General features: G+C 46.6%; 1 protein-coding gene across 4 annotated transcripts in view; it reads left to right on the top strand.

Moving 5' to 3' along the window:
• Positions 1-20,668, top strand: part of LOC144502648 (uncharacterized) — a 217,417-nt gene that overhangs the window by 13,030 nt on the left and 183,719 nt on the right. For 3 of the 4 annotated variants that reach the window (XR_013499372.1, XM_078226817.1, XM_078226816.1), the window contains exons 3-4: positions 9,413-9,499; positions 14,843-15,578. Coding sequence is in view for 2 of the 4 variants with exons in the window: in XM_078226817.1 (XP_078082943.1) it covers positions 9,438-9,499; positions 14,843-15,578 (798 nt within the window). In the remaining 2 variants the exon portion in view is untranslated. The remainder of the gene's footprint in view (positions 1-9,412; positions 9,500-14,842; positions 15,579-20,668) is intronic. The other variant, XM_078226818.1, reaches the window with a different exon arrangement.

Genomic DNA, 20,668 nt, shown 5'->3' with positions numbered 1-20,668 from the left:
AGGATAAATGAAGTCCCCATTATCACTACTCTTCTTTGCCAATTGGCTCCATATGTTAGTGACCAGTAGAATGCACCTCTTGTTTAACACGAACAATATAGATTTTGTCCTTGAGCCCTCTAGTACATCCTCTCTAACGCTGTAATATTCTCCTGAAGATGTTACCCCATCTCCTTTCTTTCTGCCCTTATCTTTCTTGAACATGAATCCATGGATATTTAGTGAACAAAGTTCCTCAGGGTAGTATCCTAAGGCCAAACATCTTCAGCTGCTTCATCAATGCCCTTCCTTCAAGTGGGGATGTGCAGTCATCAGCGAACAATGTTCAACACCATTCACAACTCCTCAGATACTGAAGCAGTCCATGTCCAAATGCGACAAGACCTGGACCATATCCAGGCTTGGGTTCACAAGTGGCAAGTAACGTTTGTGCCGCAGAAGTGCCAAGCAATGACCATCTCCCACAAGAGAGAGTACAACCATTGCCCCCATGACAGTCAATGGCATAACCACCACTAAATCCCCAACTATCAATATCCTGGAGTTACCATTAACCAGAAACTGAACTGTACTAGCCATATAAATACTGTGGCTTCAAAGGGCAGGACAGAGGCTCAGATTCCTGCAGCAAGTATGGGCGGCACGGTAGCACAGTGGTTAGCACTGCTGCCTCACAGCGCCAGGGACCTGAGTTCAATTCCTGCCTTGGGTGACTGTGCAAACTCCACAGACATTCTCCCCATGTCTGCGTGGGTTTCCTCCGGGTGCTCCAGTTTCATCCCAGAGTCCAAAGATGTGCCGGTTAGGTGGATTGGCCATGCTAAATTGACCCTTGGTATCCCAAGATATCTATTATATATAGGTTAGGGGGATTAGCGGATAAATATGTGGGGTAAGCCTGGGTAAGAGTCAGTGCAGACTCGATGGGCCGAATGGCCGCCTCCTGCACTGTAGAGATGTGAAGTAAGTCACTTCCTGACTCCTCAAAGCCTGCCCACCGTCTACAAGGCACAAATCCGGAGTGTGATGGAATAATTCCCATTTGCTTGGGTGAGTGCAGCTTCAACAACACTCAAGAAGCGTGACACCATCCAGGAGGATTAGCACACCATCCACTACCTTAAACCTTCACTCCTTTCACCAACGATGCACTGTAGCAACAGTGTGCACCATGTACGGTGCACTGCAGCAACTCGCCATAGTTCCTAGACACCACCTTCCAAACCCATGACCTCTGCCACCTAGGACAAGGCAGCAGTCACGTGGGAGTGTGGAGGTTCCCCTACAACACACCATCCTGACTTGGAAATATATCTCTTCCTTTACTGCCATTGGGTCAAAATCCTGGAACCCCCCCCATAGCGGTTTGCAAGTGGAGCGGCATGGTGGCACAGTGGTTGGCACCGCTGCCTCACAGCGCCAGGGATCCGGGTTCAATTCCGGCCTCGGGTCCCCGTGTCTGCGTGGGTTTCCTCCCGCAATCCAAAGATGTGCGGGTTAGGTGGATTGGCAATGCTAAATTGATCCTAGTGTCAGGGGGATTAGCAGGGTAAATACATGGGGTTATGGGAATAGGGTCTGAGTGGGATTGTGGTAGATGCAGACTCGATGGGCCAAATGGCCTCTTTCTACACTGAAGGGATTCTATGAACGGGGCTATGAACAGCACTGCGGGTCTACCTAAACCTCATGAACTGCTGAAATTCAAGAAGGCAACTCGCCATTGCCATATCAAGGGGCAACGAGGAATGGGGAATAAATGCTGGCATAGCCAGTGACACCCATATCCTGTGATAGAATTAAAAAATGTTAGTGCTCTCTGTCCCTCCCCATCCTTTATGCTACGCCCTGGTCCACATCCCATTGCTGCGCTGTTTAAAATCTTCCCCGACACCACCAGCAAACTCCCTCAGGGACATTGATCTCACCTCTCAGGTGCAACACATCCTGTTTGTTTAGGTCCCTCCTCCCCCTAAACCTGTCCCAATGTCTCAGGAATCTACAGCCTTCCAGGGCATTTGATCACTCAAGCTTGCTCCGCCAGTCATTAATACCATGAATGATCTGATTGTGGTATAACTCCACATTCTTGCCTGTCGACCTTACCACCATCACACCCCCCCCCCCCCCCCCCCTCCACTGTCTTGTGGGTCAGAAATCTGCCTAACTCAATTTTGAATTTATTCAATGATCGAACCTCCACTGCTCTCTGTGGAAGAGAATTTCAAAGACAATTGACCCTCTAAGAGAAAAAAGCCTCCTCATTTCCATCTTAAATAGGAGACTCCTTATTTTTAAACTCTGCTTCTCATTCCATACTCCCAAACAAAGGGGAAACATCCTCCCCACATCTCCTCACAATCATACATGTTTCAATAAGACCACCTCTCATTCTTCTAAACGTCAATCAATGTATGTCCCATCAGCTCAGCCTTCCCTTATAAGGCAACACAGGAATCAGCTGAGTGAACTTTCTCTGAACTCCTCCCAGTGCAATTATATTCCTCCTCTGGTAAGGAGACCAAAACTCTGTGCAGTGCTCCAGATGTGATCTCAAAAAGGGCCTGCAATACTTCCCTACTTTTAGATTTCATTTGCTTTGCAAAAGAGACCAATGTTTCAGTTTGCCTTCCCAACTGCTTCCTGTAACTGCATGCTAGGTATTTAGATTCATGTTTTTCATTTGATTTGCTTTATTATTGTCATGTATTAACATACAGTGAAAAGTATTGTTTCTTGCGCGCTATACAGTCAAAGCATACTGTTCATAGAGAAGGAATGGAGAATGCAGAACATAGTGTTACAGTTATAGCTAGGGTGTAGAGAAAGATCAACTTAGTGTGAGGTAGGTCCATTCAAAAGTCTGATGGCAGCAGGAAAGCAGCTGTTCTTGAGTTGGTTGGTACATGTCCTCAGACCTTTGTATCTTTTTCCTGACAGAAGAAGATAGAAGAGAGTATGTGCAGGATGTGTGGTGGAGTCCTTGAGTATGCTGGCTGCTTTTCCAAAGGCAGCGGGAGGTGTAGATAGTGTCAATGGATGGGAGGCTGGGTTGAGTGATGGGTTGGGCTACATTCACGACCCTTTGTAGTTTCTTGCGGTCTTGGACAAAGCAGGAGCCATACCAAGCTGTGATACAACCAGAAAGAATGCTTTCTATGGTGCATCTGTAAACGTTGGTGAGTGTCGTAGCGGACATGCCAAATTTCCTTAGCCTCCTGAGAAAGTAGAGGCATTGGTGGGCTTTCTTAAATATAGTGTCCGCATGGAGGAACGAGGACAGGTTGTTGGTGATCTGGGCACCTAGAAACTTGAAGCTCTTGATCATTTCCACTTCATCCTCATTGATGTAGACAGAGGCGAGCAGTCCACTATGCTTCCTTGAGTCAATGACAATCTCCTTCATTTTGTTGACATTGAGGGAGAGATTATTGTTGCCGCACCAGTTCACCAAATTCCCTATCTCATTCCCGTACACCGTCTCATCATTGTTTGAGATCTGACCCGCTATGGTGGTGTCGTCAGCAAACTTGAAAATCAAGTTGGAGGGGAATTTGACCACACAGTCATAGGTGTATAAGGAGTATAGTAGGGGGGCTGAGAACACAGCCTTGTGGGGCACTAGTGTTGAGGGTGTACCAGGGCATCCAGATCCTTCTGTTCCACTGAGTTCTACAGTGTCTCTCCATTTAAATAATAAGCTGCTTTTCACTTCTTGCTGCCAAAGGCAAGTTTGCGTTCTGCCATATTGTATCTTCCATCTGCCAAAATTTTGCCCAATTGCTTAACCTGTTGTGGACTCTTTGTACCCTCCTCATAACTTGTTCTCCTTGCCTATCTTTGTATGGTCAGCAAATTTGGTTCCAACACAGTTGACCTCTTCGTCCAAGTGATTAACATAAATCCAAAATACTTGTGGCCCCAGCACTGATCCCTATGGCACTCCACTAGTTACAGCTTGCCGCCCTAAATATGACCCATTCATCCTGTCTTGCTGCTTCCTGTTAACTAACCAATCCATGCTAATATGTTACCCCCAACACCAAGTGCTCTTATCTTGTTGAATGGCTTTTGGAAATCCAATACACTACATCCACTGGTTCCCCCTTTCCCATACTTTTTCTCTACTGATTGTTTTACGGTCCTACCTCCCTTTTTGCCTCTTGGTTTTCAACTATTCTTGGGATGTTTTTTGTGCCTTCCACGGTGAATATTAATACAAAATATTTGTTCAAAGTTTCTGCCATTTCCTTGTTTCTCATTATTAATTCCTCTGTCTCGCCCTCTGATGCAAGAGCACTTACTTTAGCTACTCTCTTCCTTTTTATATGCTTAGTGTCTGTTTTTATAATTCTAGAAATACTGTCATACTCTTAATTTCTCCCATTATTAGTCATTCCTTGCTGGTTTTTAAAATTTGTCCATCCTTCTGACCTAGCACTAATCCTTGCGATATTGTACTCGTCTTTCGATTTGCTACTTTCCTTAACTTCCTTAGTCAACCATGGATGATGTATCCTTTTTGGTCTTTTTTTTCTCAATGGAATATATCTTTTAAGTATTATGAAATATCGCCTTAACTGTCTGCCACTGCTTCCCTACGGTCTTACCTTTTAAACTGTTTTCCCAGTCCACATTAACCAAATCTGTCTTCATACCCTTGTAATTGTCTTTATTCAAGTTTAAGCCACTAGTCTTGGATCCAGGTTTCTCACCCTCAAACTGAATGTGAAATTCTATCATGTTATGATCGCTGTTGCCTGAGGCATCTTTCCATGAGGTCGATAATTAATCTTGTCTCATTACACATTATCAGGTGTAAAATAGTTTGCTCCCTGGTTGGCTTGAGGACATATTGCTGTAAGAAATTGTCCCGTATACACAGTCTGAACTCCTCTTCCAGGCTGCTGTTGCCAATTTGATTCTTCAGATCGCTTTAAAGATGAAAATTGGCCATAATTATTGTGGTAACTTTCTTGCCAGATCCTATTATTTCTTCCTATATATTCCATTCCTACAGTGTAGTTGCTGTCGGGGAGTCTGCAAACTACTCCCACCAGAGACTTCTTTCCTTTGCTATTTCTTACCTCCATCCAAATTAATTTTACATCCTGTTCTTCTGAGCAAAGGTCATCTCTCATGATTGAACAAGTAATAACAGAGCTACCGCACCACCTCTTCCTCCTGTCTTGTAAAATACCAGTCTTGGTCACCTTGCAACCAGACCATGCATGTTTGCTTGTGCTATCAATGCATTGGTTTTGTTAGGAATGCAATGTGCTTTCAGCTACGGAGCATTTAATTCCGTCTTTTTACTGTTCTTCCACACTCTGACCTTGTCTACTGATGCACTCTTAAATCAGAATCAAAAGAAAGCGGTTTGGCCCATCAAGCCTGCACTGACAGCAATCCCAGGCCCTATCCCCGTAACCCCATGTATTTACCCTGCTAATCCCCCTGAAACTAAGGGGCAATTTGCATTGGCCCATCCACCTAACCTGCACACCTTTGGATTGTGGAAGGAAACCGGAGCACCTGGAGGAAACCCACGCAGACATGGGGAGAACGTGCAGACAGTGACCCAAGCCGGGAATCGAACCCCGGTCCCTGGCGCTGTAAGAGGCAGCACTGTGTCAGTTGGTACATTCTGACCATTCCAGTTATCCTGACCTGTATCGCTAGCCTGCACTACTGCACTGTTCATTCTCTTTAACTTACCAAATCTCCCCCAGCCCTCCGTTATTTAGTTTAAAGTTGGTGGTGGGCATTCTCACCTGATAGTAAGCTTTGAAAGAGTATTAGATATGCCCCTTGCAGAGCTGTGGGGGAGGAGCAGGAGTGTGGGAACATGGGATAGCACTGTCAAAGGGCTGGCAGATTGGCCTCCTTTCCGTAAATCCCAAATCTGAGCAACAAGATCCGAGTACCAGCAGTCTGAGGTGTACACACACTGGAGTACTGGATGAGCAGGCTTGGGATCGTGAGTTCAAATCCCACTATGACAAGTTATCGAATTTCAATCAAAGCCACTGGATTCTCTCGTTATTGCCCTTGATCAGTGCAGCTTGTAGCCTCCAGCAGGTCTGATTGGTATGGCACTCCAGGCCTTACCAAGCTGCTCACTAATGAACAATTAACTTGAGGGCACGCACTGTGACAACCTCCATCAATAGGTGCTGCTTGATTAATACAGCTGCAAATTGGTTTGTCACAAAAAAAGCACCCTTCATCTGTGTCACTCCCCCCTCCACCTGAGAGTAACCCGATATTAAATTAACTGAAGCTAACTTTATAAAAGGGTTAAATTGAGGGGGAATAGTAGTCAGTTAAATTGAAATACACTTGTATTCAAAGCTTTCAGAACACGCCCTGCCCCCAGAAGAACCAGCTCAACGTTCCGAGTCCCCTTAGGCTCACAAACGAGTGCAGTTAGCGGAAACTGAGTTGTCATTAATCGATCCTGGGGGAACCCAGCAAGCTTTGAGAGTGGGTCTGCTTTCCAATGGGATGTTTCCTCTCTGGATGATGTTGGATGTGTTTGGCTCTCGCTCTCACTCAAACACACGCCCTTTCACCCGACTCCTCTCAGAGGGACAGAGTAGAGCCTCCCGTGTAATGTGGGAAAGAGGGGGAATCAGAGCATCCAACAACAACTGTGCGCAGTTATGGTCCCCTTATCTCAAAGAATGTTATTGCCATAGAGGGAGTGCAATAAAGGTTCACCAAACCTCTCTCGAGGATGGCAAGGCTGCCTTTACAAAGACTGGTGAACTGGGCCTGGATTCTCTACCGTTTCAAAGAAGGAGAGGTGAACTCATTGAAAGTTCCAAAATACTGAAAGGAATAGACCAGGTAGAATTGGGTGAGATGTTTCCCTTGGTTGGGGAGTCTAGAACCCAGGGACACAATTTCAAAATTAGGGGGGAGCCACTTAAAGCTGAGATGAGGAGATTTTTTTTTACTCCGAGGGGGCTGTGGAAGCTTGGTCATTCAGTATGGTTAAGGTAGAGATTGTTAGATTTCGGATTAACAACATAAAGGGTTATCAGGATAGAGTGGGTAAAAAGGCACTGCTGTGTGTCCGATAAGCCACGATTGTATCAAATGGCAGAGCAGGCTCAATGGACTGAATGGGTTACTCCTGTTCCAATGTTCCTAACAACCCGTATCTCTATAGCTTTAATAAAACATCCTAAAACATTTCACAGTATTGTGGAGAGAAGTGGACACCGAGACGCTAAAGGAGATGTGAGGTGAGATGACCAAGCGTTGGGTCAAATGGGTAGTGGGTTTTGAGTGTATTAGAGGCAGGAAGTACGGCAGACAGTGCTCGCAGGCACGGCGATGAGCCTGAATATCTCGGGGTTCTAGGACTGGAGGAGATTACAAGGAGGGGGGAGAGATGTGAATGACTTGAATGAGAATTGAGCTGTTGTTTGACAAGGAGCCAGTGTAGGTCAGCGAGCACAGGGGTGACCGAATGTGAGTTAACCATGGGCGGCAGAGCTTGGGTTGGCCTGGAGTTTCTGAGGGATAGAATGTGGGAGAGCAGCCAGGAATGTGCTGGAATGCTGCAGGAATACTTCCTAACAGAGTGAGTTAGAATATTGCAAGGATACTTCTTGTGTGTGTATGTAGCACTTCCACCTCCCCGACCAGATGGTCAACACTCTGGTGACTGGGTCACATCTTCTAGACTGACACTGTCACAGCTACCACCTTTCAGACAGAGATGTTGACCATTAGTCACTATCTACCCCCTCAGGATGTTCTCCCAGGGCCCCGAGAAACATTTCTCCTTGAACCCGCATCAACATTGGGTGGCACAGTGGTTAGCACTGCTGTTTCACAGTGTCAGGGACTGGGTTTGATTCCTTGCTTGGGTCACTGACTGTGTGAAGGTTACCCATTCTCCTTTTGTCTGCGTGGGTTTCCTCCCACACTCCAAAGATGTGCGGGCTAGGTGGATTGTCCATGCTAAATTGTCCCTTAGTGTCATTAGCTAGAGTAAATACATGGGGTTACAGGAATAGCGCCTGGGTGGGATTGCGGTCGATGCAGACTCAATGGGCCAAATGATCTCCTTCTGCACTGTAGAGATTCTATGATCTATGAGCATCACTGAAACCGGATGGTCATTTGTCTTGCTGTTGTTTGTGGGATCTTGCTGTGCACAAACCTGCTGCCAAATGTTCTAGATGACATTAGTGACGACACCTCATTGGCTGTCAAGCACTTTGGATTAGTCTGTGAAGATATCTTTTATAAGTTTAAAGCCTTTTTATTCTGTTTTCCAACCTCATTAGTTTGAAGTTATTCCAGTCACCTGGCTGTACGTGTACTGGACACCCAGAGCTGGAATGTGACCCAGCGCCTTTGGTTGATCAGTCCTCCTCTTGGACCCCACTTGGAGCAGAAATACAGTTAATCTTTTCAAGAATGGAAAGCTGCAGCGCGATTAGAAGATATTTTTTAACGGAGCAAGCGATTGGGATCTGGAAGGCACTGGCAGAGTGTGATGGAGGCAGGTTGTCCCTGAGAGAGGGAAGACGGGCTAGTGGGATTGGTTGGCTTGCTCTTACCAGCTGGTTCCTGCGCTGTAACCGTTCTGTAACCGGCCATGGTAAAGTTATTGTCAGCCTCTAACCTCCTACAACAGTTCATTTGCTAACTTTATTGTGATTTGTAGGGGAGAATTTGTAAAAATCTGCAAATTATTTGAAACCTAATCATACTTCCTTTATCAGCCTGGAGATTTTGTGAATGGCTCTCCCCACTTCCTGGTTATGCTTCAGATTCCTGAGCATTCCTCTTCATTGCAGAGCCCAATACGATATCGTGCCCAAGTATTACCTTGAGAATGTAACCCTCAAGCACCTACACTTGTATTTTCAATATCTGACACCGTGATCTATCTGATTCTACGCAGTCCGTGCAGGTTCATGGTGGGCCTGCTTGTTTGGGAAATGGGGGAGGCACAGTGGATTTGGGAAGGGGGGTGGGGGGGAGGCGCAGTGGATTTGGGAAGGGGGGTGGGGGGGAGGCGGTGGAGTAGACTTCAGCTGAGCAGTTGCTGGTAGCAGAGTGGCGGAGCTGAGATGAGCCAGTCCGCCCTTGACCAGAGTGATGACGGCCACTCTCTCCGTGCCCGCTTGGCATTTCCTCCGCCAAGAGTGGTGAAGGGCTAGCCCGAGGCGAGCATGTTAGTCAGAAGCAGGAATAGAGTCTGATCTACCCAGACTGAGGAGACCCCGTCATCAGACTCACCGAGACCAGTGATCAGCACAGTCTAGCTGCTGAACCTGGTCTGTGTACAACACTGGAATGAATGAAGTGAAGAGCATGGCGTTAAAGTCATTGTATTCTGTACAAAGTGCTGACTGTTGACTCTGTAACACGTTCTCTCCCTTAGCTAACTGAAGTGGGCTTCGTGTTGAATGTTACTGAAGAGCCCAGTGGATGTTGCTCGACGCTATCCAACATTGGATCCCCATAATCGGTTAGTTTGGATCTAACGTTAATATTATGCGACGCTTAATTAAATGCAGTTGATTGACAGATTCACAAGTGATGGATTGGGGCTGGCTATCACAGTGGCTGAGAAAACTGTTAGAGTTTTATGCAAGGACACAATTGGCAGATTTGATAGAAAGTGGGGTGAGTGATGTGATATCATAGAATCCTACAGTGCAGAAGGAGGCCATATGGCCCATCGAGTCTGCACCGACGACAATCCCACCCAGGTCCTATCCCCATAACCTCATTTACCCTAGCTAGTTCCCCTGACATTAAGGGGCAATTTAGTATGGCCAATCCACCTAACCCACACACATTTCAAACTATGGGAGAACTGGAGCACCCGGAGGAAACTCGTGCAGACATGGGAAGAACGTGCAGACTCCACACGACAGTGACCCAAGGGCTGGAATCGAACCCGGGTCTCTGGCGCTGTGAAGCAGTACAAGAGATTACTACACAATTAGGCTTTGTGAGATTCGGGGTGATATATTAGCATGGATTGAGGATTATGGACAGTCCGCATGGTTTTGTGAGTGGAAAATCGTGTCTCACAAATTGGTTTGAGTTTTTTGAAGGGGTAACCAAGAAGGTAGATGAGGGCAGTGCAGTTGATGTTGTCTACATGGACTTTAGCAAGGCCTTTGACAAGGTACTGCATGGTAGGTTGTTGCATAAGGTTAAATCTCACGGGATCCAGGGTGAGGTAGTTAAATGGATACAAAATTGGCTTGATGACAGAAGCCAGAGGGTGGTTGTAGAAGGATGTTTTTCAAATTTGTGACCAGCAGTGTGCCTCAGTGATCAGTGCTGGGTCCATTGTTATTTACCATTTATATTAATGATTTGGATGAGAATATAGGAGACATGGTTAGTAAGTTTGCAGATGACATCAAGATTGGTGGCATAGTGGACAGTCAAGAAGGTTGTCTTGGATTGTAACGGGATCTTGATCAATTGGGCCAGTGCGCTGACGAATGGTGGATGGAGTTTAATTTCGATAAATGCAAGGTGATGCATTTTGGTAGATTGAACCAGGACAGGACTTACTCAGTTAATCTAGGATGTTGGGGAGAGTTACAGAGCAAAGAGATCTAGGGGTACAGGTTCATAGCTCCTTGAAAGTGGCGTCACAGGTGGATAGAGTGGTAAAGAAGGCATTCAGCATGTTTGGTTTCATTGGTCAGAACATTGAATACAAGAGTTGGGATGTCTTGTTGAAGTTGTACAAGACATTGGTAAGGCCACACTTGGAATACTGTGTACAGTTCTGGTCACCCTATTATAGAAAGGATATTATTAAACTAGAAAGAGTGCAGAAAAGATTTACTAGGATGCTACCAGGACTTGATGGTTTGAGTTATAAGGAGAAGCTGGATAGACTGGGACTTTTTTCTCTGGAGCGTAGGAGGCTGAGGGGTGATCTTATAGAGGTCTATAAAATAATAGAACATAGAAAGCCACAGCACAAACAGGCCCTTCGGCCCACAAGTTGCGCCGATCACATCCCCACCTCTAGTCCTATCTATAGCCCTCAATCCCATTAAATCCCATGTACTCATCCAGAAGTCTCTTAAAAGACCCCAACGAGTTTGCCTCCACCACCACCGACGTCAGCCGATTCCACTCACCCACCACCCTCTGAGTGAAAAACTTACCCCTGACATCTCCTCTGTACCTACCCCCCAGCACCTTAAACCTGTGTCCTCTCGTAGCAACCATTTCAGCCCTTGGAAATAGCCTCTGAGAGTCTACCCTATCCAGACCTCTCAACATCTTGTAAACCTCTATCAGGTCACCTCTCATCCTTCGTCTCTCCAGGGAGAAGAGACCAAGCTCCCTCAACCTATCCTCATAAGGCATGCCCCCCAATCCAGGCAACATCCTTGTAAATCTCCTCTGCACCCTTTCAATGGCTTCAACATCTTTCCTGTAATGAGGTGACCAGAACTGCGCGCAGTACTCCAAGTGGGGTCTAACCAGGGTCCTATAAAGCTGCAGCATTATCTCCCGACTCCTAAACTCAATCCCTCGATTAATGAAGGCCAGTACGCCGTACGCCTTCTTGACCGCATCCTCCACCTGCGAGGCCGATTTAAGAGTCCTATGGACCCAGACCCCAAGGTCCTTCTGATCCTCTACACTGCTAAGAATGGTACCCTTCATATTATACTGCTGCTTCATCCCATTGGATCTGCCAAAATGGATCACCACACACTTATAATGAGGGGCATAGATCAGCTAGGTAGTCAATATCTTTTCCCGAAGGTAGGGGGGAGTCTAAAACTAGAGGGCATAGGTTTAAGGTGAGAGAGGAGAGATACAAAAGTGTCCAGAGGGGCAATTTTTTCAGAGGGTGATGAGTGTCTGGAACAAGCTGCCAGAGGTAGTAGTAGAGGCGGGTAAAATTTTGTCTTTTAAAAAGCATTTAGACAGTTACATGGGTAAGATGGGTATAGAGGGATATGGGCCAAATACGGGCAATTGGGATTAGCTTAGGGGTTTTTAAAAAAAAGGCGGCATGGACATGTTGGGCCGAAAGGCCTGTTTCTATGCTGTAAACCTCTATGACTCTAAGACAAGATTGCAAAGGGGGTGGGGGGAGTGATTTGTTACACATCCGAGTTTGCTGACGTTACACAGTGAGCTGGGAATACAAGCTATGAAGAGGACACACACAGGCTACAAGGAATAACAGCAAGTTAAATGAGTGGGCACGGCATGACAGATGGAAAATCAGCAGGTGGGGAACTCTTGAGGTTAGCCACTCTGGAGAGAAAACTACAAAGTCAGAAAAAATGAAATGAGAGAGATTTGGCAATGTTGAGTTATTTTAAAAGAGGGACCCAGATTTCTTTATACAAAACTGAAATTTAGATACAGCAGGCAACTAGGAAAATAAACAGTGTGTTGATCTTTATTGCAAAGGGATTAGTATGCAGGAGTGAAGAAGTCTCACTGCAGTTATACAAGATGTGGAGCACAGAAACAGGCCATTCAGCCCAACTACTCCATGCTAGCACTTGTGTTCAGTTCGAGCCTCCTCCCATCTTTCCTTATCTAAACCTAACTTCTTCCCTTCTCGTGCTTGTCAATTTTCCCCTTAAACATGACTGTATTTACCCACTCCTGTGGTAGCGAGTTCCACTTTCTCACCACTCTTTGGATGAAGACGTTTCTCCTGAATTCCCCATTGGATTTCTTGGGGATTGTCTTGTTGATGGTCTCCACAAGCGCAAGCATTCTCTCTCTATCCACCATTTTAAAATCCTGAAAGGTTTCAATAGACCTCTGCTTGGTCAGCCCTCAGTCCCTCGTCCAAAGGGAGAAGCAAACTGGCCTGTCAACCCTTTCCTGATATCTGTACCTAACACATTTCTTCTATTATCCTGGTAAATATTCCTTGCACCCTCTCCAGTGCCTTTATAATCTTCTTTGTGATATGTTGACCAGAGCTGCATGTAGTACCCTAAGTGTAGTCTAAGCAAGGTTCGATACAGGTTAGGTATAACGTATTTACTTTTCAATTCTGTCTATCTAGAAACACACCCTCCTGCTTGGCTTCCTGTTTGTTTAATACCTTGCCAACCAATGGCACAACCTTTAGTGATTATTGTACTTGGAGATCCCTTTGTTCCACCCAAGCTTGTACCTTCCCTGTAATGTGACTCTCTTTACTCTTCCTAACACGATTATTGTCCCTCACATTTATCTGTTTATTTGCCCACTTTGCATGTTTATTAGTGTCCTCCTGTAATTTATTGCAGTTGACCATCATCAATTTATCAATTGTGTTTTTTAGTCCAAAGTGTTAATATAAATTGTGATGGGCGGGTGATTCCTGCATCGATCCTTGTGCCACTTCCCACCTTCTACCACTTTGAATGACTACCCTCAACTCTGCTTTCCGGCCTGAACCTAACGAGCAATCCATTCTTCCATTAACTCTGCATTCTCTTATTAATCTTTTGAAAATCCAGATACGTTACATCAACTGTGTTACCATTACCTGCTCTCTGTTACCTCCTCAATTCGTTGATTAAATTTGGTCAAGCAGAATTTCCACTTTTGAAATCCATGCTGACTATTCATTATTGTATTTTTTTCATTTCTAGATGTTCTTCTGTTCTCCCCTTTATTTAGGATTCTGTTTTTCCTACCATCATCGTTAAGAAGATTGGTCTACAATTCCTCTTAACTATAGGAATTGCACTAACTATGCACCACTCCTCTGGCACTTTTTTGAACATTATTAAATAAAAGTAGTAATATCGTTTCTAATTCTCCCCTTAGATTCTTTCAAAATCCATGGGTGTAGTCCATCTGGACCAGAGGCTTTGTCCCATTTGCGTTTGTTTAGTTAATTCAATACATTTCCTTTTGTTAATTTAAATACATTTATCTCATTACTCAGTGTCATGGCCACTTGTTCTATCTCCCTGGTAAACACTGAAGTGAAATAATTATTGAATATTCCTGTTGTTACATGTTCTGTTGTTACTTATTCTCTTTATCCCTCAATGGATCTGTTCCTATCTCTGCAGCCCGGAAGCAAGCTGCTTACTCGTGTCGCAGACTAGATTTATTATATTTAATTCAAATCTTTATTTGGTGATTATTTGTAATGTTGTCTGTTAAGCTATTATGAAGTCTCTGCCCACTTGGGCAGCACAGTGGTTAGCACTGCTGCCTCACAGCGTCAGGTTCAATTTCTGGCTTGGGTTACTGTCTGTGTGGAGTCTGCACATTCTCCCCGTGTCTGCATGGGTTTCCTCCGGGTGCTCTGGCTTCCTCCCACATTCTGAAAGACGTGCTGGTTAGGTGCATTGGCCATGGTAAATTCTCCCTCAGTGTTACTCGAACAGGCTCCGGAGTGTGGCCACTAGGGGATTTTCATTGCAGTGATAATGTAAGCCTACTTGTGACACTAATAAATAAATTCTGAAGGAAGTGGGGGGGCGGGGGGGGTGGTCACAAACTCAGAAAAAGGGGGTTGGCCATTTTGGACTGCTAAATTTCTTCACTTGGAGGGTTGTGAACCTTTGGAATTCTCCACCCCTGTGGACATTCGGTCACTGAGTAAGTTCAGGGCAGAGATTGATCGGTTTGTGTCTTGAGGAATATGGGGAGCTTGTGGGGAGGCTGGAGTAGATCAGCAAAGACCATTCAGAATGGCTGAAAGGACCTAAGGGGTCCAGTAGCCTAATCGAGATTCTGTTTCCTATATTCACTGCCTTTTACTTTTTAAGTTTTGAGCTTATTGTAAGTTTAGAATTGGGAATCATTTCAAGGGATTCTACAGTTTTTTTTTTTGTTTTCTTTATAGGTATTGCTGTGTAAAATGTGTGCCTAGACATCTACAGTGTAAATCCCCTCCTCCCCCTCCTCCTCCCCCCACTCCCCCAACTGAGGAGACCTATCCAAAAGAGGTCATGCTTTCAGCTATTGTAGGTGGAGGGGTGAGCAGGGGCCAGCGACTGCCAACACCTGAAGCCACCTCGCTCCTGCTGGCCCAGGAGTTATGCATCGGACTTCGGAGCAGGAGAGTGACTAGAATGTCCGTCCAAGGTAGACCGCCGCAACCGCAGTCTGTCCCAGCCGCCCATCGACTGGGGCAGCGGAGCCAGCAGCTCTGTGTCTCGGAGGCTGCCTCCCTCCTCCTGTCGCCGGAGCTGCAGGGTCGGAGGGCGACGAGGACGTCCGTCCAGAGCAATCCCCCTGACGCAGCGGCCATGGCGTCCGTCCGAACTCACACACTCAAATCCAGCGGGCGAACGGTCAGGAAGCTGAACTACCGGAAGGTGGCGAACCGCGGGCTGGTTGCGTCGCCGAATGTTGGTGCCACGAAGCGGAATGTCAGACCGAGAGGCAGACAGTCTCTGGCCAAGGGCAGCGATGAAGGGAGGCTGGAATCTCAGGCTAAGCACGAGGAGAATGCCAGTGTTAAGTTGTCCAGGGAAGTTGGATTGGCACAGAGGAAGAGAGCAGGGACTGTAGGGAAGAGCCACTCAGTAGTTCGCCGGAGTAAGGCCCGTTCAGTTCTGAAGCCAGGGAGTGAGCAGGTGAGAACCATGTGTGAGCAGTAGTAGTGTATTGTTGCTTCTGCACTGGGAAGATACAACGGTTTTGTAATTAAGAGTTAAGTTTACCCAGGTCAGTAAGCTGACGCTTACTGTGATCATATAGAATCAGCACAAAGATCATCTTGAACAGGGAAAGCTTTAGGAACAGCAAGGAGCAGGACATAGAATCATAGAACCCTTAGTGTTACAGAAGGAGGCCATTCAGCCCATCGAGCCTACACTGACAACAATCCCACCCAGACCCTATCCCTGTAAACCCATGTCTTTACCCTGCTAGTCCCCCTGACACTAAGCGGCAATTTAGCATGGCCAATCCACCTAACCCGCACATCTTTGGACTGTGGGAGGAAAGCGCAGCACCCGGAGGAAACCCACGCAAACACGGGGAGAATGTGCAAACTCCACACAGACAGTGACCCAAGACTGGAATTGAACCCGGGTCTCTGGCGCTGTGAGGCAGCAGCACTAACCACCGTGCCGTCCCAAATATGGTCAACTTGTATTTTTGATGGGGTTTGCTTTGTGTCGGTGTTTGAGTGACTGCAACGTTCTGTCTACCACGAGACTAGTAATATCCACCTTATCTTCCCCTGATGCTCCCCCTCCCCCCACACCCCAAAAGTCGAATAGAAAATCTGAGCAAAAACAATTGGGACAATTGGCCGCTCAGCACCTTGAGCCTGATCCACTTTCCATTTGCAGTATTGTTGGTCTGTACCTGTAAATCCTCAGCCATCGTCCTCCATATCCCTGGATAGCCTTCACAACAAACATCTGTCTCCTTATTGAAGTTTCCAATTGACTCAGCATCCCACAGCCTTTGAGAATGAGATTCCAGCTACCCCCGTGTGGGAAAAGTGCTTTCTAATTTCACCCCTCAATGACCCGGCTCTGATTACGCCCCCATGTTTGTAGATTCCCCAGCAAAGGCTCCCTCAGTGGATTTTAGATTTTTGATGGGGTAAAGAGCTCAGTTAGATTCAATTCACTCATCTAAGCTCAAGGAAATGCAAGCCAAGTTTATAAAACCCCTTTGTATAATTTAATCCTTTGCCCCGGGACCATTCTAATGATTTGGGGAGGTGGTGGCCTAGTGGTATTATCGCTAGATCCAAAAACTCAGCCAATGTTCTGGGGACTCGGGTTCGAATCCTGCCACAGCAGTTGGTGGAATTTGAATTCAATAAAAATATGTGGAATTAAGAATCTACTGATGACCATGGCACCATTGTCGATTGTTGGGAAAATTCATCTGGTTCACTAATGTCCTTTAAGGAAGGAAATCTGCCGTCCTTATCCGGTCTGTCCTACATGTGACTCCAGAGCCACAGCAATGTGGTTGACTCTCAACTGCCCTCAGCCAACTAGGGATGGGCAATAAACCCTGGCCAGCCAGTGACTCACTCACCTGAAGAAGGAGCTTGAGACTCCGAAAGCTAGAGCTGCCAAATAAACCTGTTGGACTTTAACCTGGTGTTGTGAGACCTCTTACTGTGTTTACCCCAGTCCAACGCCGGCATCTCCACATCATAGTGACGCCCATGTCCCACGAATAATTAAAAAATCTCCGCAGCAAACATTTTCAAACTCAATATATCCTTACAGAGGTGTAGCGTCCAGAACTGAATAAAAACCAGCATCCATGAATCTCTGAGTACGGTTTATGCCTGTGTGCCAGTGATTTTAATGCACCTGGAGATGTGAACCCTACTCTCCACAATTCCTCATGAAGAGAAATGAAGAACCATTAAGACAGAGTGTGAAATGACTGGGATCCCTGATGGCTCACCTCACATTTCCCCAAACTGAGCTCCATCTGCCAGAGTTTGGCCCGTTTGCTGAAACTGTCCATCCCTTTTGCAACCTCCTGCTCCCCATCTACAATAATCTTTACTGTGCTTCCTAACTCATTGTTAGTAAGGGAATCAAGGATTATGGGGATAAGGCAGGAAAGTGTGGTTGGGGTTTATCACATCAGATCAGTCATGATCTCATTAAATGTCGGAGCTGACTCGATGGGCTGAATGGCCTACTTCTGTTCCTACATCTTATGGTCAGTTTTCCTGTAGTCCAAAGATGTGCAGGTTAGTTGGATTGGCCATGCTAAATTGCTCCTTAGTGTTCAAAGGTGTGCTGGTTAGGTGAATTGGCCATGGTAAATGTGAGGCTACAGGGATAGGACAGGGGAGAGGACCTGGTAAGATGCTCTGTCAGAGATTTGGTGCAGACTCAATGGGCCGAATGGCCTCTTCTGCTCTGTAGGGATTGTATGATTTTTACAGCTGCATGCGCATCTGATCACATGGGCTGAGAGGGTTGGCAGAAGGGCAAACCCATTCTGGAGCCAACAGAGGACAATCTGTGCTTACCTTGGCTAGCAGCCTTCATTCTGTCAATACTCCACTTGTGCTCTCAGGCACAGTCCTCCGCCGTTGCATTTTAAGAGGTGTCTGTTCTGGTTGTCCTATTTCAGTTGGTGTTCACCAGACCTTGATGTAGAACAAAGAAAATTACAACACAGGAACAGGCCCTTCGGCCCTCCAAGTCTGCACCGACCATGCTGCCCATCTGAACTAAAAAACCCCTACCCTTCCGGGGACCATATCCCTCCATTCCCATCCTATTCATGTATTTGTCCAGGCGCCCCTTAAAAGTCACTATCGTATCTGCTTCCACTACCGCTGTTGGACACCGGTTTGAAGTTTGTGATTGCTTTCTCCTCCCTTGCTGCTGAGTTTCCTGCATTGTGCCCTCGGGGTGTGCAGAAGCAAAACCCTGCAGATCCCGGAAATCTGTGATCAAATGCTGGAAAGGCTGGCTCAGTTACCTCCGATTGGAAAAGTGAGAGAGGGGCTGGCGTGTAAATGTGATCAAAAAGGTGGGAAGGGAACAATATTTAACACAGCAGAGGACTCAGTGCAAGATCATCTCAATCCTGTAACACACAGAGAAGCATTAAGACATTGAAGGGATAAGTTATGCAAACATCAGATTAGGAACAGGGGTTGGCCATCTGGCTCCTTGAGCCTGCTCCGCCATTCAATAACAGCCTGGCTGATCCGACTGTGATCCCCAACTCCACATTCCCACCTAACACCCCCCCCCCCTTAGATTCTTTGACCAACCAGGAAGTCATTCTACCTGTCCCTTAAAAATATTCAATGACCTTGTCTCCACTGCTGTCTGGGGAAGAGTTTTCCAAAGATTCACGACTTTAAATTTATTTATTAGTGTCACAAGTAGGCTTACATTAACACTGCAATGAAGTTACTGTGAAAATCCCCTAGTTGCCACACTCCGGTGCCTGTTTGGGTACCCCGAGTGAGAATTTAGCATGGCCAATGTACCTAACCAGCGCGTCTTTCAGACTGTGGGAGGAAACCGGAGCACCCGGAGGAAACCCACACAGACACGGGGAGAATGTGCAGACTCTGCACAGTCTCCCAGGCCGGGAATTGAACCCGGGTCCCTGGCGCTGTGAGGCAGCAGTGCTAACCACCCGTGCCACCCCACCCCACCGTGCTGTCCAATAGGGTGGGAGGATGTCATGTATTGCTCCTGTTGCTAAACCAGCAAATAAATGTCTGGAGGAATTGGGAGGATCAAGTGTAAATTTGGAAAGGGTTTGGGAATGAAGTGCAGTTTGTTCTGATGTATAGTCAGGGCAGAGGTTAGATAGTTGGGCAATGGCAGAGTCTGACTGGAAAGGGAAGGGATTGTTTAAAGGGCTTCCTTACCTTCCACACCTCCCAACTTCTAAATCTCTTAACTGCTGCCTCACAGCGCCAGAGACCTGGGTTCGATTCCTGGCTTGGGTCACTGTCTGTGTGGAGTTTGCGTGTTCTCCCCGTGTCCGAGTGGGTTGCCACCGGGTGCTCCAGTTTCCTCCCACAGCCCGAAAAACGTGCGGGTTAGGTGCATTGGCCATGCTAAATTGCTGGTTAGTGTCAGGGGGATTAGCGGGGTAAACATATGGGGATAGGACCTGGGTGGGATGGTGGTCAGTGCAGTCTTGATGGGCCAAATGGGCTCCTCCTACACTGTGGGGATTCAATAATTAAAGAAATGGATTTTCAGTCCAGTATATGAGACATTTTGAGATATTGCACTCTGATTAGCTTGATTCCACCTTAAGGTTTCGGTCACGGATTAAGGTCTAGTCGTGAACCCTATCTTAGTGTTCAGGCTGAATATTTTTCAGTAATATTTTCATGTACACCAGCCCCGCCCATATGGCAAGCTGTAGATAAAGCTGTGGCACGCAGATGTTGAACCATGTGATGCTTTAGCCTTCTCCCCCCATCCTGTATGTTTACTGATGCCTTTAGCAGGTAGGAACCTCCCCCTCCCCCACACTTCCTGCAGGAGAATGTTGGGCCTTGGGAGACTTGAAGAAAATCAGGATGTTTGTGGGAGTTAAATATACTACAGCAATGCAGAGCCCTGAACTCTCTGGGCTGTTCCCCACAGTTAGTGGCTGTGCGCTCGGCTATCTTGGAATTCCCTCCTGTCTACTGCTCCCTCCGCTTTTAGCGTTCCTTAGATCATAGAAACCCTAGAATCCTGACAGTGTAGGAGGAGGCCATTTGGCCCATCGAGGCTGCGCTGGCAACGATCCCACCAAGGCCTTATCCCCGTAACCCCACGTATTTACCCTGCGAATCCCTCTAACCTACGCATCCCGGGACACTAAGGGGCAATTTAGCATGGCCAAAGCACCTGACCCCGCACATCTTTGGACTGTGGGAGGAAACCAGAGCACCCAGACACGGGGAGAACGTGCAAACTCCACACAGACAGTGACCCAAGCCTGGAATTGAACCCGGGTCCCTGGCGCTGAGGCAACAGTGCTAACCACTGCCACCGTGCCGCCCAGAACTTTAGTTTCCCATATAATATCCTGCCAAAGCTTGTCAGTTTTGTCTAGTGAAGCACCTTGTGTTTTAGTGTTTAAGGTGCGAGTTAACTCAATTTTCACTCTGTGCTGCTGCTTCTGCCCTTGTCATCCGATTCTTGATTCAGCCTCACTTTTGACCCAAGAGTACGGATTCCACAAGCACCCTTTTAGA

This window comes from Mustelus asterias, chromosome 13, assembly GCF_964213995.1.
Source record: "Mustelus asterias chromosome 13, sMusAst1.hap1.1, whole genome shotgun sequence".
NCBI lineage: Eukaryota > Metazoa > Chordata > Chondrichthyes > Carcharhiniformes > Triakidae > Mustelus > Mustelus asterias.
This window is presented reverse-complemented; position numbering and strand designations above follow the sequence as displayed.